At 42.2% G+C, this 16,240-nt stretch overlaps 2 protein-coding genes across 43 annotated transcripts in view; both read right to left on the reverse strand.

Annotated features, from left to right (window-relative positions):
- Window positions 1–4,130, reverse strand: part of TASP1 (taspase 1) — a 392,837-nt gene extending 388,707 nt beyond the window's left edge. For all 42 annotated transcript variants that reach the window (XR_014831932.1, XR_014831935.1, XR_014831943.1 and 39 more), the window contains exon 1: window positions 4,092–4,130. The gene's annotated coding sequence lies outside the window, so the exon portion shown is untranslated. The remainder of the gene's footprint in view (window positions 1–4,091) is intronic.
- On the reverse strand, window positions 1,078–4,376 carry LOC146395201 (uncharacterized). Its single transcript, XM_085004478.1, has 2 exons — window positions 2,897–4,376; window positions 1,078–2,760 (listed from the first exon to the last, which is right to left on the reverse strand). Exon 1 carries the CDS (start codon window positions 4,374–4,376, stop codon window positions 3,678–3,680), a length of 699 nt encoding a protein of 232 aa, XP_084860604.1. The 3' UTR covers window positions 1,078–2,760; window positions 2,897–3,677.
- Window positions 4,377–16,240: the final 11,864 nt, after the last annotated feature.

Raw genomic sequence — 16,240 nt, forward strand, 5'->3', positions numbered from 1 at the left:
CTTAACATGACTCCCATGACTCCAAGGGCTTATTCTTATATGTCTCCTTCAGCAACTTCATCCATTGCCAACCTTTCAAAACTACCCCCCTAGACTTCTAATTCTTTATCTTGTCTCTTAAGCTCTAGCCATGGTCTCCTGGCGAGCTCAACCTGGATCCTTCCCACTCTTAGCCTACCCAAAACAAATTCATCTTTCCCCAGATATCTAGTTCTTTCCACATTAACTCCTTATTATTATTAATTGCACCATCCTTTTCTAACCCACCTTGCAGTCATCTTGGACTGTACCCAGTTTCCACATCCTATAGATTCTTCTCATACATTTAACTCCCTTTTCCCTACTGCCTTGACCTTTATTCAGCTCACATATCTCTTAGCATAAGTGTTAGAAAAAGCATTTTAATCTTTCTCTCCAAATCCAGGCTGTCGTAAAACAACCATCTACAAAAAGCTGCCAAAATAAATCTCATAAAGGACAATGCCAATCAAGACAAAGAGCATGCCAAAAGACATGAGTAGGCAATACATAAAAGAGGAAAAATAAACTGGGGATCCAATACTAAGGAAAGAATATTCAAATACAAAAAAGAAATGAAACTGAACTAGCACTGTAATGCAATCAAATGAAATCTAACTAGCATTTTACTGCCATCATAAACTGATTTAACCATTTTGAAAAGGAATTTGTCAGAAAGTATCAAGAGCTTTAAAATGCATTATTTTGTTATTCCATCTCTCCAGAGATACTCTGTATATGAATTAGTCTATACAGACACAAATAATAGTACCACAGATTCCTCTAAAGAATCCTAGGAGACTAGGGGAAAGAGAGTGGCAGGACAAAAAGGAAATTTGGTTTCCTCCTAATAACTTTTGTATTTAATTTTTTTAACTGGGTACTATTTACTAAAAACAGTAGATTTAAGTTGGCTGTCTCTGTGACCAAGGTGAATGAAAATTAACTTGATTATCAAGGCCAGAAGAGAAACTCAGAATAAAATACTGTTTTTGCTTCAGGGACTTTCATGGCACTAATTTAAGGTCTCAATCTTGACCCCATTTCTTTCAAAGGCTGTTTCTTTTTCCTACTGCATGTGATGACACTATTTCTTTTTTTTTTCTTTTAAGCCATTTAGAATACTACCACATGTCCTATTTGCCTCTGGTGTTGAAGTTTTTCACCCTAGATTTACTTAGTCTTTTAGAAGCAGCTGAAGGAGGAAGGAAGTCATGGAATCCATTCATCTTACAGCAAAAGGCTTTTAGAGAAATCTAGCCCTTAAGCTATAGCAACTGATGAATAAAGAAGCATTTTGTTGCTCTTAACATAATGAGATTGAAGGTTTAATGCCTCATTAAAGGAGCTCCAAAACATACTTATTTCATCTTTGACCCACTAATTCCACTTCTGAGAACACTTTCTACCAAAATAATTTTAAATACAGAAAAGGTTTTATGCCTTTTATGCTGTGTTTAACATAGGATAATTTAGAAAAACAAAAATTGGGGCATGACTTAAATGCCCAACATAGAGAAATAGTTAAGAAAACGATAATCTATGTATTTATGGTCAACTGGTTTTGAAAATGTGCCAAGGACATTCAATGGGGAAAGGACAGTCTTTTCAACATAGTGCTGGGAAAACTGGATAGCCACGTGCAAAAGAATAAAATTGGACTCCTACCTCACACCATATATAAAAATTAAGTCTAAATATGAAAAAGATTATTATATACACATAACCATGTATAATTGAATCACCTTACAGAAATTAACATAGCCTTGTAAATCAACTATACTTCAATAAAACAAATTTTAAAAAGAAAAAACTCTACATAAATCAAGACCAAAATATAAGAGCTAAAACTATAAAATTATTTTTAAAAAAATAGGGGCAAATCTTCACAACCTTGGATTTGGCAGTGGTTTTACATATAACACAAAAATCACAAACAACAAAATATAAAATACAGATAAACTATACTTCACCAAAATTTTAAACTTTTGCACTTCAAAGGATACCATTCAAGAAAATGAAGACACCCCCAAAAATGGGCAAAAATGGAATAATGCAAATCATATATCTGATAAGGGCCTGTGTCCAGACTATATAAAAAACTCACACAACTTTTTTTTAAATTTTTTAATTCAATTTAAAAATGAGCAAAGGAATTGAATGAACATTTCTCCAAAGACATTCAAAGGGCCAATAAGCACACAGAAAAGATGCTCAACATTATCACAAAAAATGCAAATCAAAACCAGAAGATATCATTTCACAACTAACATAATAGCTATTGAAAAAAACAAAACACACACACACACACACAATAAGTGATAGCAAAGATAAAGAAAAATCAGAACCCTCATTTCCTGCTTGTGCATGCCACTTTGGAAAATACCTGGCAGTTCCTCAAAAAGTGAAAATTACCACATGACCCAGCAATTCCACTCCTAGGTATATATAAGAACAATGAAAACACAGGTCCACACAAAAACTTGTACATGGATGTTTATAGCAGAATTACTCATCATAGTCAAAAAGTGGAAACAACCCAAATGTCCATCAACTGAGGATGGATTAAAAAAACCTGGCGTATTTATATATTGGAATATTATTCAGCCATAAAAAAGAGTAAAGTACTGATACATAACACAACATGGATGAACTTTGACAACATGCTAAGTGAAAGAAAGCAGACAACAAAAAGCCACATATTATTTGATTCCATTTACATGAAATGTCCAGAACAGAAAAATCCAAAGTAGATTAGTGGTTGCCAGGGGTTGGGGGGACAAATGGAGGGGAGATCTAACAGGAAGTGACTAATGGCTAGAGTTTCTTTTGCAGGCTATGAAAATGCTATAGTGGGTGCACAACTTTGTGAATATACTAAAAAACCTCTGAAATTGGTAACTTAAAAGCATGAATTTTATTCATTATCCCTCAGTGGAAAAAATCTATTAATCATGTAATAGATACAATGTACAAAACATACGCTTTTTAGTTAAAGTCATATTTTATACATACACTATAATCCTAAGACCTTAGGAATGTGTTATTAAAAACATAGAAAGATGGAGCTCCCTGGTGACCTAGCAGTTAAGGATCCTGATTGTCACTGCTGTGGCTTGGGTTTAACCCCTGGCCCAGGAACTTCCGCATGTTGCAGGTGTGGCAAAAAAAAAAAAAAAAAAAAAAAAAAAGCGTATATACTTATACGTATATACACATACACACACATACATACAGAGAGATCAAAATGCTGCACTGGTAGAATCATAAACGATCTCTTTTTTTAAATATTTCTGCATTTTCCAGATATTCTTTAATAAGCAATGAAGGGCTTTTTATAACTGGGAGGAAAGCTTTATTTAAACAAAAATGCAAATTATTAAACTCCCACGTGTATGACAATTGCTTCGCTTAATACAGAATGACCTCAGTCACATGGTCCCCAAAATACCTTTCATTTCCCTCCCCTACAGACGCGAGAAAGTCAAACTCCCTCCTTCCGGAAACACGATGCCCACTATTTCCAGGGCACCTCCAGTTCCTGTTTTCCACCCTCCTCATCAGTTGTTCCTTCTCCATCTTCTCGGTCCTTTCCTCTTCCCTCTCCTCCACCTGAGCAGTAAACGGTAACGCCCCACAGGGCTCTAATCAGGCCTCTATCACACTACGGAGCTGCCTTGCCCTAGCCAGTCACGCAAGACCAGCACGCACACGCTTAGATCTCTACAAGCCTCAAACTCGGAGAAATCCGCTGCCCGCGACTGCACAGTAGGTGAAGGACTGCAAGGACTACCCCCACCCCCATACAGACAGTCCCTTCCCCGCGGCGGGAAGGAGGCCGCCAAGCTGAAGCCGCTGGTAAGGGGCCAGCGCGGGCCCCACGCGCGACCGAGATCAGGGGAGGAGGGACGTCTCAGGTCTCTTCCTCCAGCACCACCCCCGACAAGGGGCATCCTGCGCGCTGCCCGCTCCCGGCCCCATAGAGCACGTCCTATGGAGCTTACGGCGCCCGGACACAGGCAGCGCTCCGCCGCGGCAGCGGCGCGGACAGCGTGAGAAAGAGGGACACTCACCCGCGTCAGCCCCGAGCCCTCACAGCACCGGAAGTAGTCACCCGCCCGTTGCCAGGGTGAGGAAGCTGGGGTGACGTCAAGATTTCCCATTGGCAGTGAACATGGCCACGTGGCCGGAAGCAAACGCCCACCTGCTGCTCTGTCTCCGCCCTCTGCTCCGCAGAGCTTCACCTGGCTGCAGGGGTGCCGCAAGGACCACACCTGGAACCGCCTTGTGAACTGCGCAGGCGTCGTTACCTCTCTCTTTTCACCCCGCCCCTTAAAGAGCGGGAAGGATGTGATCATCTGATCTGAATGGTTGGCCGACTACGGATGTTCTACGGGTGAAATTAAGCTAATCATCATTTATAGAGGTGTCACTTAAGAGGCCTAATTTCATTCAGGCCTTGAACCTCCCCTTATACAGAAGGGAAAACTATAGTTCTGCCTGGATTACCTGTGTAAAGTATGGACTAGCCTTGCCCTGGGGAGGATGTGGGTGGCCTTTCCTTTACTATGTAGCGTCTAAGAACAAGACCTGGTAATGTTATGTAATCTCTTTAATGTTTCCTTGTAACTATTAACGTGAAACCTTTACCATGTAACCACCATTAAATCTGTCCTGGGAAGCAGAGATTGAAAGGAGTAGTTCTGAATCGTTTTCAAAACGTGGTCCCCAGATGAGCAGTTTGAGCATTACCTGAATTCTTAGGCCTCATCCTAGACTTACTGAATCAGAAACTTTGGGTTTAGGACCCAAAAGACTCTTTCAACAAGCCGTCCAAGTGATTCAGTCTCATCTAAAGTTTAAGAACTAATGAACTAGAAAGACTTTCTCTTTAGCCTAGTTGCAAAGATGGAATGGGGAGGGTGATAGAAGGAGTGCCTCAGAGAGGGGGGTGATCAAGATGTGCGCCTCCACCAGTCAAGAAAGAGAATCAGGTGATGCAGGTTCAATCCCTGGTCCAGCTCATTGGGTTAAGGGTCCTGCTTTGCCGCTGAGCTCTGGTGTAGGTCACAGATGCAGCTGGGATCCCCTGTTGCTGTGGCATGGGCCAGCAGCTGTAGCTCTGATTTGACCTGTAGCCCTGAAACCTCCATATGCTACAGATGTGGCAGAAGGGAGGGGGAAAAAAGCAAAGAAAGAGGATCAGTGAGGCCATCTGGGACTAGTATGGGTTCATGACCCCAGAACTGACTCCCCTGGTAGTCCAAGATAAAAGTATGCTTTAATTGTACAGGAAAGACTTCTCAACTGCTTATAATCCCAAATCCATTTTATTAACTTTTGTATTATCCAACATATTTTTCTGCTAATATTCTCTGTGAACAAAAAAGGGTATAAAAAGGTCTACTGTAAAAATTATCTATAAAAACAAAATTTTCTTCTTTTCTTTTTTCTTTTGGCCACACTGGTGGCATGCAGAAGTTCCCAGGCCTGGGATCAAACCCACACCACAGCAGTGACAATGCCAGATCCTTAACCTGCTAGGCCACCAGGGAATATCAGAATTTTTTATTTAGAAGGGAGTGTAGGACCTTATATTGAAATAAGCGGTTTAAATTTTTTTTAACTGTGTTTAAGTCAGAATAGACAGTGGTTAAGAGCAAGGATTCTAGAACCAAGAGAATCTGGGTTTGTACCTCAGCCCTACCAAATGAGTTGGTACCCTACCAGTTGTTCACATTGAACAAGTTACTTAATCTTTCTGTGACTCAGTTTCCTTGCTTGTAAAATGAGGATAATAATTTAGTGCCATTGTGTAGAATAAAGTATGTGAAAGAATCAGGAGTTCCCTGGTGGCACAGCAGGTTAAGGATCTGGCATTATCACTGCTGTGACACAGGTATGAGGAGTTCCCATCGTAGCTCAGTGGTAATGAACCCAGTTAGTATCCATGAGGACTCGGGTTCAATCCCTGGTCTCACACAGTGGGTTAAGGATCCAGCATTTCTCTGAGCTGTGGTGTAGGTTACAGATGTGGCTCAGATCTGGCATTGCTGTAGCTGTGGTGTAGGCCAGCAACTGCAGCTCTGATTGGACCACTAGGCTGGGTACTACCATATGCTGCAGGCGCGGTCCTAAAATAAAAAATAAAAAAAAATCAAACTCCCATTAAGTCCAGGCTTATTACTATAAATATGCAAATAATCAAACCTCTTCCTCAAATAAATAACACAGTACTAAATAAACCAAAAATATCCAGTTTCCTATTGGAGTAACTGTTATTAAAACTTGGCAAATACATTAATACTGTATAATTGGAAGGTAAACTCTGTATACTTCTGCATAGACGTTCACGTGTTAAACAGATAGACAGCTCTTACACATGTCAAAGGTGTGAAGGCTTGAAAAGAGGGTTGGAGGACCAGAAGAGTCAGCAACCAGTCAATTCCAGGGCCAAGCACACCCAGCCCTGAAGTTGATACCACCAAGAGAGAGCTGTACCAGCCACAAGTGTACATATGTAAGGAGAAAATAGGCCAATTTATCCTCAGGTAATATACAACTTAGACTTATATATACATATGTGTGTGTATTGATATATATATGTATGTATGTACACACATACACGCACACACGTAACATATTACAGCAGTTCTCAAATTGTTGTCGACAATGTGGGATCCCAAGACCATATCAGGGGGTCATTAGTACCATACAGTTATTTTATAATAATACTAAGGTGTTTATTTACCTTTTTATTCTCATTCTCTTATGAGTTAAAAATGTACAAAAAGTTCTAGATAGGATTTCAACTAACTTTTAAAAAGTCATCACATTTCCACTTTTGGTGAACTATCAAAAAAAGGGGAGTTCCCGTCGTGACTCAGTGGTTAACAAATCTGACTAGGAACCGTGAGGTTGCAGGTTCGATCCCTGGCCTTGCTCATGGCACTGCCATGAGCTGTGGTGTAGGTCGCAGACGCAGCTTGGATCCCGTGTTGCTGGGGGCTACAGCTCCAATTTGACCCCTAGCCTGGGAACCCCCATATGCCGCGGGAGCAGCCCAAGAAATGGCAAAAAGACAAAAAAAAAAAAAAAAAAAAAGAATATTCAAGAGTTCCCATCATGGTGCAGAGGAAACGAATCCAACTAGGAACCATGAGGTTGCAGGTTCAATCCCTGGCATCCCTCAGCGGGTCAAGGATCCGGCATGGCCATGAGCTGTGGTGTAGGTCACAGACATGGCTCAGATCTGGCATTGCTGTAGCTGTGGTGTAGGCTAGGTGCTACAGCTCCGATTAAACCCCTAGCCTGGGAACCTCCATATGCTGCAGGTGCAGCCCTAAAAAGACAAAAAGACAAAAAAAAAAAAAAAAAAAAAAAAAGAATATGCACAATATCTGATAAAGCCATTAAAATAATCTTTCCCTTTCCAGCTACAATCACTGGGAGGCTAGATTTTCTTTACATACTTCAACCAACACAGCATACCATGTGAAACCGAATGCTGAGGCAGAAAGAGAATACAGCTGGCTTCTTTAGGCCAGACATAAAAGGATATTCACTTTTCTCTCTACTTTTTTTGTTTTTGTTTTCAGAAAATACAATAATTTATCAAAATGTTTTCATATTAACATAAATGGATTTATTATTATTTTTAAATAAAAATATTGCTTTGAATTTTGGTTTTAATTTTTAATATAGTAAACATTCATAAATATACCCCACATAAACAAAATATCTGGAGCATTCTCTGCTATTTTCAGGAGCACAAAAAAGTGTCCTGGGACCAAAAATCCAGATAACTGCTGATACAATTATTATAAATTTAGTCTGTTTAGGAGAGTAGCTATTTGGAAGGACTTTGAAATGAAGTAAACCTGGGTCTTCCTCCTGGATATGCCTCTAGCTAGATGCCTAATAATGAACAAGTTGCTTAACCTTTTTTTTTTTTTTTTTTTTTTTTTTTTGTATTTTTGCCTTTTATTGGGCTGCTCCCGTGGCATATGGAGGTTCCCAGGCTAGGGGTCAAATCGGAGCCATAGCCACCAGCCTACACCAGAACCACAGCAACGCGGGATCCAAGCTGCGTCTGCGACCTACACCACAGCTCATGGCAACGCCGGATCCTTAACCCACTGAGCAAGGCCAGGGATCGAACCTGCAACCTCATGGTTCCTAGTCGGATTCATTAACCACTGAGCCACGACGGGAACTCCTACATAACCTTTTCTAAATTCCTTTTTGTTGTTGTTTTGTTTTGTTTTGTTTTGTCTTTTTAGGGTCACACCTGTGGCATATGGCGTTTCCCAGGCTAGGGGTGAAATCAGAGCTATTGCTCCCAGCCTAAACCACAGCCACAGGTTCGTTACTTCTGGGCCACAGTGGGAACTCCTCTAACAGTTTTTTTTAATCCAGAAAATGGGAAATAAAAATATCTACTCCATGAGATTGTCCAAAAATAATTAATGTAATACATGTAAAATATTTAACATATTGGCATTGTACTAAGTACAATGAGTAAGCAATTTGTACTTGACTATAAAAGACATTAACATGAAAGTATTAGGGAAAGCACAAGAATAGGGAAGAAGAGTCAGAAAAGAAGAGACAAGCATTTCAAGCAGAGAGAACAGCATATGCAATACCATGAAGACCTGCAAAAACTGACTTCTGGGAACTCCAAGTAGCACATTCCTAAGGGGTTATAAAATGGAAAGAAATGCTGGCTACTTTGTAATGAATACATCATGGAGGCCTTATGCCATTCTATGGAGTTTGGATTTTAGTCTGTAGTCTCTGGGTAGCTGCTATATTACTTTGAACAGAGGAACCACAGTGATCATACTTTTCTATTGATACTCCTCCCATCTAAAACTGTGTTTGCATTCCCTCCTTTTGAATCTGGGCTGACTTTCAACTATAGAAGTGACTCTAGGTGACTTCTAAGGAAAGATCACAAAAGCGATGCAGCTTAGGAATTCCTGTTGTGGCTCAGTGGTAATGAATCTGACTAGTATCCATGAGGATGTGGGTTCAATCCCTGGCCTCAATTAGTGGGTTAAGCATTTGCCATGAGCTGTGGTATAGGCTGGAGGCTACAGCTCCAATTAACTCCTGCAACTGTGGGTGCAGCCCTAAAAAAATAAAATAATAAAATAAAATAAAATAAAAGCAGACAAAAAAATAAGTTTGAAAAAAAAAAAAAGCAGTTCAGCTTATTTGTGGTTCTCTCTTGGACTGCTTACTCTCAATTCCCAGCCACCATGCTCTGAGGAAGCCCAAGTAGCCACATGAGGAGACCATGGATAGATGTTGTGACCAACAGCTCCAGGTAATGTACCAGCTGGCAGCCAGCACCAACTGCCAGATTAGTAAGTGAATGAGCTTTTGGAAGAGTCCAGGCCCTAAGTGTGGATTAACTTCCAGCCTTCTGTTCTTACTGAAATTTTTTTTATGCTTCCCAGCTTAGGCTGCAGACGTCATAAGCAAAAATAAGCCATCTTCGCATGTCCTTTCTAAATCATGAACCACAGAACCCAAGTATAATAAAATGCTTGTTTTACATGTCTATGTTTATACTACTGAAATTGACAGCACTTATGACTTGAACTTAGCCAGTACCCAGGTTGGGACTTGAACTCCTAGTTTTTTTTTATTTTGGGGTTTTTTGTTTTGTTTTTGTTTGCATTTTAGGGCCAAACCCATGGCATATGGAAGTTCCCAGGCTAGGGGTCGAATGGAAGCTACAGATGGCACCCTACACCACAGCCACAGCAACACCAGATCCAAGCTGCATCTGTGACCTACACCATAGCTCACAGCAATGACAGATCCTTTAACCCACTGAGCAAGGCTAGGGATCAAACCCACATCCTCATAGATACTAGTCAGATTTTTTTACAGCTGAGCCACAACAGAAACTTTCTTGAACCCACAGTCTTTAAATTAAAATCACTCACCTTGTATCTGGACTTATTGAGGTTCAGGTACTTTGTGCCTCAGCACAGAGAGAATTCAGTAAGAGACAAAGTGATAGACAAGAAATAAATGTATTAGGATAAGATGCTTGTGAGAAGTACAAGAGGGCAGGCAAGGAAGCTCTGCCCCCAGGATTAGGTGGGCTACATTTTTATAATTCAAGTGTATTCCTCTTTCTTTGAGTAATAGCTCCTCTTGGTATCCGGTAAGACAGTATTGGACCCTACAAGGTCAAACAAGGACTGTCATGATGCTAATTCAAAAGAGCAGAAGAGTGATCCTAAAACTCCTGCCCTGGGTCTGAACCTGATGCAGGCCTCACCCCACCCCCCACCCAATGACCTGAGGCATATATTGCACCTACACTAGTCTAGCAAGCCTACCTCATTCTGATGGCTTTCTTGGGAAATTTTTAATTTAGAGATCTCCCAAAGTCCCCTAGGTTTTCCTATCTATGGTCCCTCATTGGGACGCCTACAATTACCTGTGTAACTATCCTATTTCATCCCTATCACTACTACCAGTACTTGATCACTGGCCCCAACAACAAGGCTACAGCTTACTAGCTCTTGTTTTCTACTTATTGATAGACTAGAATAGTTACACAGGTAGTTGTAGAAGTCCCAGTAGGGGACCATAGATAGAGAGGGAAACCTAGGGAATTTGGGGTGACCACCATAAATTACTAATCACTCAAGAAAGCCATTGGAACATGTGTGGAAGGAAGCAGTACCGCCTAACTATAAAACAATAAATAAAAGCACGAGATGTGACTCAGGTCATTAAGTGAAAAATGAAATGAGACCTGCGTTCAAGTTCAGCAAGATAATGAGCCTTAGGACCCAGGACAGAAATTTAAGGGAAGGATAACATTCCAAAGGAGGAGACCCTCATTATAAGGAAACCTGAGATGATTCAATGTATTTTAGCAATGTCACCATGCTTCTGCTGTCATGAGGCACCATGACAGTCCTAGATTGGCCTCATAGGGTCAAGTAATCTTACATGACACCAAGGAGGATCTAGTGATGTAAGCCTGATGTCTACCCAGGAATGAGGAAGAAGGTGGTCTTTTCCCATTCCCCCTTTCCCTGGATTATAAAAATGAAGCCCCCTAATCCTCAGGGCAGAGTTCCTTTCCCTGCCTGCTTGTATCCCTCACAAGTGTCCTACCTTAATAAATGTATTTTTTTTTTGTTTTTGTCTTTTTGTCTTTTTAGGGCCATACTCATGGCACATGGAGGTTCCCAGGCTAGGGGTCTAATTGGAGCTGTTGCCACTGGCCTACGCCACTGCCACAGCAACACCAGACCCGTGCCACCTCTGTGACCTACAGCACAGCTCATGGCAACACCGGATCCTTAACCTACTGAGAGAGGCCAGGGATCAACCCTGCAAACTCATGGTTACTAGTCGGATTCGTTTCCATTGTGCCACAATGGGAACTCCAATAAATCGTTTTCTTGACTATCACTTTGTCTCTCTCTGAGTTTCTTCTGTGCTGAGAACCTGAATCTCAGTTTGTCCAGACACCAAGTGAGTCTAATTAAAAAACTGTGGTTTCAGAGTTCCCATTGTGCCTCAGTGGTAATGAACCTGACTATCCCATATCCATGAGGCTGCAGGTTCAATCCCTGGCCTTGCTCAGTGGGTTAAGGATCCAGCATTGCCATGAGCTGTGGTGTAGTTCGAAGAAGCTGTTCGGACCCCGCGTTGCTGTGGCTGTGGTGTAGGCTGGCAGCTGTCACCTCCGATTCGGCCCCTAGGCTGGGAACTTCCACATGCCACATCTGCGGCCCTAAAAAGCAAAAATAAAAATAAAAACCTGTGGGTTCAATCCAAAACTGGATTCTGGCTAGGTTTGAGTCAGAGGTGTTTTGGTTTCTTTCTTTCTTTTTTTCTTTTTTTTTTTTTTGGTCACCCACAACATGCAGAAGTTCCAGGGCCAGGGATCAAACTCATGCCACAGCAATGACCTAAGCCACAGCAGTGACAACACAAATCCTTAACTCACAAGCCATCAGGGAACTCCATATTAGCTCTTGTTAGAGCTTTTTTTCTTTTTCTTTTCTTTTTTTTTTTTTTTTTAATCCTCCACACCCAAGGCATGAGGGAGTTCCCAGGCCAGGGATCAAACAGCCTTTTTCTTTCTTATTTTCCTACTGACTTTCAGGGGTAGGAGGGGAAGTTTATTACTTAAGTAACAGTAATTATGTATTACATGGCAATAGTAACTGGAACAGATTTTGTTACTTAGAATTGAAATGACTGTCATAACAAAGCAACATAATAACAAAAGTAAAACATGCACCATTGGCTTTGGGACTCTGAGAAGCATCAAAGGTGGGAGAGGATCCGCAGGAAAATGTTAGCAGAAGGCTGAGATAAGGGCTCAAAGAAATTTAAGGGGGATATTATTGGGAGATAGAAAAAGATGGCTTATTCATACTACCAGAAAATTGGCCCAGGCTTTGGGAACAGTCAAACTATCACTACGGTGCCCTGTCTGAATTCCTGATTACGGAATCTATAAGCACAATAATATAGACACTTAAACACGGAAAGGGAACACCCTGTAATGACAGAGGCAGAGATTAGAGTAATGCAGCTGCAAGCCAAGGGGTGCCAGGGATTAGAGGCAAAAGCTAGAAAATGCAAGAGTGGATTCTACCCAGAGTCTCAAAGTGAACATGGCTCTGCTGATGAAACCAAGCAGGGTCCTATGGGGCTCCTGGACACAAGCATTTCTATGCCCCCCATTTCTTGGTGTTTTTTGTTTGTTTGTTTGTTTTTTGGAGGGGGCTTTCCCGCACACTTGGCATATGTACATTCCCAGGCTAGGAGTCGAATTGGAGCTACAGCCACACAACTGAGTCACACCTACAACTACACCACAGTCACAGCCACAGCCACAGCAATACAAGATCCAAGCAGCATCTGCGACCTACACCACAGCTCACGGTAATGCTGGATCCTTAACCCACTGAGTGAGGCTAGGGACTGAACCTGAAACCTCATGGTAACTTGTGGGATTCGCTTCCATGAGTCACTACAGGAACTTCCCCCATTTCTTGTTTTTAGGGAATAAGCTTCAGCCTCCTTGACAGTCCCTGAATTCCAAAGGGTGGGTTCAAACAGTTACTAATCAGGGAAGGGAGGGGCTTCAGAGACAAAGGAGGAGTAGTCAAGGGACAATCGTAAAGCCTTGAGGCAAGGGACTGGTTCCTCTTCAAGGAATATACATAACAATATCTTTAAGATCTTCTGAAGAACTAAGATCCCCAGCAAACTAAAACCAGAGAGGACCATCAGAACCAGTCCTGGGGCCACCAAACATCAACTCTGAAGAAGAATGAAAGCTTGCATCTACCCTGATCCTTATCTGTGGTCCAATTTTCTACTTCCAAACCATAAAACCACTTCCTATTCTTTCCAGAGTGAGGGCTCAGTCTTTAGGGCATTAGCCTGCTGTGGCCTCTTTTGCCTGCCAAAGTAATATAGTTATTTTTTTTTCTCCTTCACCCAGTTCTCTCTTTCCATGTTTCTATTTAGCACTGGAAGACAGAGGCTGAAGACAGAGGCAGCACTGACACCTTGATTTTGAACTTCTAGCCTCCAGTGAGAAAATAGATTTCTCTTGTTTTACTTTATTTTTAAATTTTTATTATTTATTTATTTATGTAATTTGTCTTTTTAGGGCCACACTTGCGGCATATGGAGGTTCCCAGGCTAGGGGTCTAATTGGAGCTGCATCTGCTGGCCTACGCCACAGCCGCAGCCACAACCACAACCACAGCAATGCTAGATCTGAACCATGTCTGCGACCGATCCCACAGCTCTCGGCAACACCAGCTCCTGGCAAGGCCAGATCCTTTAACCCATGGAGTTAGGCATCCTCATAGATAACTAGTTGGACTCTTTTTTTCTGTTTTTTTTTTTTAATTGCTTTTTATGGCTGCACCCATGGCATATAGAGGGTCCCAGGCTAGGGGTCTAATCGGAGCTACAGCTGCCGGCCTATGCCGCAGCCACAGCAATGCAGAATCCAAGCCACATCTGCCACCTACCCCATGGCTCACGGCAATGCCAGATCCTTAATCCACTGAGCGGAGGCCAGGGATTGAACCCCAAACCAGGGACTAGCAACCTCATGGTTCCTAGTCAAATTGGTTTCCACTGCACCACAACAGGAACTCCTTTTGTTTTTTTAATTACTCAGTGAATTTTATTACATTTATAGTTGTACAACAATTATCACAACCCAATTTTATAGCATTTCCATCCCATTCCCCCACCCCACAACTTCTCTCCTTTGGAAACCATTATGTTTTTCAAAGTCTGTGAGTCAGTATTTATTCTGCAAAGAAGTTCATTTGTCCTTTTTTTAGATTCCACATGTAAATGATAGCATATGATATTGGTGTCTCACTGTCTAACTTCACTTTGCATGGTAATTTCTAAGCCCATCCATGTTGCTGCAAATGCTGTTATTTCTTTCCTTTTAATGGCTGAGAAATATTCCATTGTGTATATGTATCACATCTTCTTTATCCACTCCTCTGTCCATGGACATTTAGGTTGTTTCCATGTCTTGCCTATTGTATATAGTGCTGCAATGAACATTGGAGTACATGTGCCTTTTCAAATCATGGTTTTCTCTGGATAAATGCCCAGGAGTGGGATTCTTAACCTTCTGAGCCATAACAGGAACTCCAGGTTTCTCTTATTTTAAACCACCCAGTTTGTGATCCTTTGTTATGGCAGTCTTAGGAAATGCACGCACATCACATTGCTATGACTATATGTAGGTGTCTTTTGTTACACCCATACCCACAATTTTTATGCTCACAGTTCTAGAGATTGACTGGGGTCAGCTGAGCGATTTTCACTTGGGGGTGTCTCATGCAGCTGTAGTTTTATGGAAAATGATGCTAGAATCATCTGACGTCTTCTTCACTTACGTGAGGGCTGATGTCTGGGCTGGCATAGCTGGAACAACTGGGTACTAGTTGGGCATCTCTCCATATGCAGCCTTTCTGTGTAACTTGGGCCTTCTCACAACATGGAGGTCACAGAGACATGGACTTTACACATGGCAGCTGACTTTGTCGGCATAAGCATTCAAAGCAGGAAGTGGACACTGCTAGTCCTCCTAAATTAGACCCAGAGGAGTTTCCATCATGGCTCATTGGTTAACAAACCCAACTAGTATCCATGAGGATACAGGTTCGATTCCTTGCCTTGCTCAGTGGGTTAAGGATCCAGTGTTGCCATGAGCTGTGGTGTAGGTTGCAGAAGGCTCACATCTCACGGGGCTGTGGCTTTGGTGTAGGCCAGCAGCTACAGCTCAGATTCTACCCCTAGCCCGGAACCTCCATATGCTGAGGGCCCTAAAAAGACCAAAAAAAAAAAGACCCAGAACTAGCAGAGTACCACTTAATGCCATATGGAAGGCCAGTCAAAGGCCAGATCTGATTTGAAGTTCCTGTTGTGGTGCAGCAGAAATGAATCCAACTAGGAACTATGAGGTTGAGGGTTCAATCCCTGGCTTCCCTCAGTGGGTTAAGGATCCAGCATTGCCATGAGCTGTGGTGTAGGTCGCAGACATGGCTCAGATCCCCTGTTGCTGCGGCTCTGGCGTGGGCCAATGGCTACAGCTCCGACTCAACACCTAGTCTGGGAACCTCCATATGCCACAGATGTGACGCTAAAAAGCAAAGCAAAGCAAGACAAAACACCAGCTCTGATTTAAAGAAGTGTGTCAGTCCTTGCCTCTTGATGGGGGCAATGGCCTATGCCTGTGGAGAGGAATGGAATCGAAGGCAGCATTCTTAGAGGTCAACTTATATACTCAGAAAGGGTTCAGGAGTTCCCGTCGTGGCGCAGTGGTTAATGAATCCGACTAGGAACCATGAGGTTGCGGGTTCGATCCCTGGCCTTGCTCAGTGGGTTAACGATCCGGCGTTGCCGTGAGCTGTGGTGTAGGTCGCAGATGCAGCTCAGATCCCATGTTGCTGTGGCTGTGGTGTAGGCCAGCAGCTGCAGCTCCAATTCACCCCCTGGGCTGGGAACTCCCATATGCTGCAAGTACGGCCCAAATAAATAAATAAATAAATGAGGCAGGAAGTTCCCATTTTGGCTCAGTGGGTTAAGAATCTGACTAATATCCATGACGATATAGGTTCGATCCCTGGCCTCGCTCACTGGTTAAGGATCTAGCATTGCCACAAGTTGCAGTGTA

Source organism: Sus scrofa, chromosome 17 (assembly GCF_054392235.1).
Source record: "Sus scrofa isolate SSC_HxYL_T2T_F1_AM1 chromosome 17, Sscrofa_HxYL_maternal_Yorkshire_Landrace_v2.0, whole genome shotgun sequence".
Lineage (NCBI taxonomy): Eukaryota > Metazoa > Chordata > Mammalia > Artiodactyla > Suidae > Sus > Sus scrofa.

Excerpts from the sequence above, each read along its gene's own strand:
- LOC146395201 (XM_085004478.1), bottom strand. The coding sequence starts at position 4,376 with ATGATCACATCCTTCCCGCTCTTTAAGGGGCGGGGTGAAAAGAGAGAG.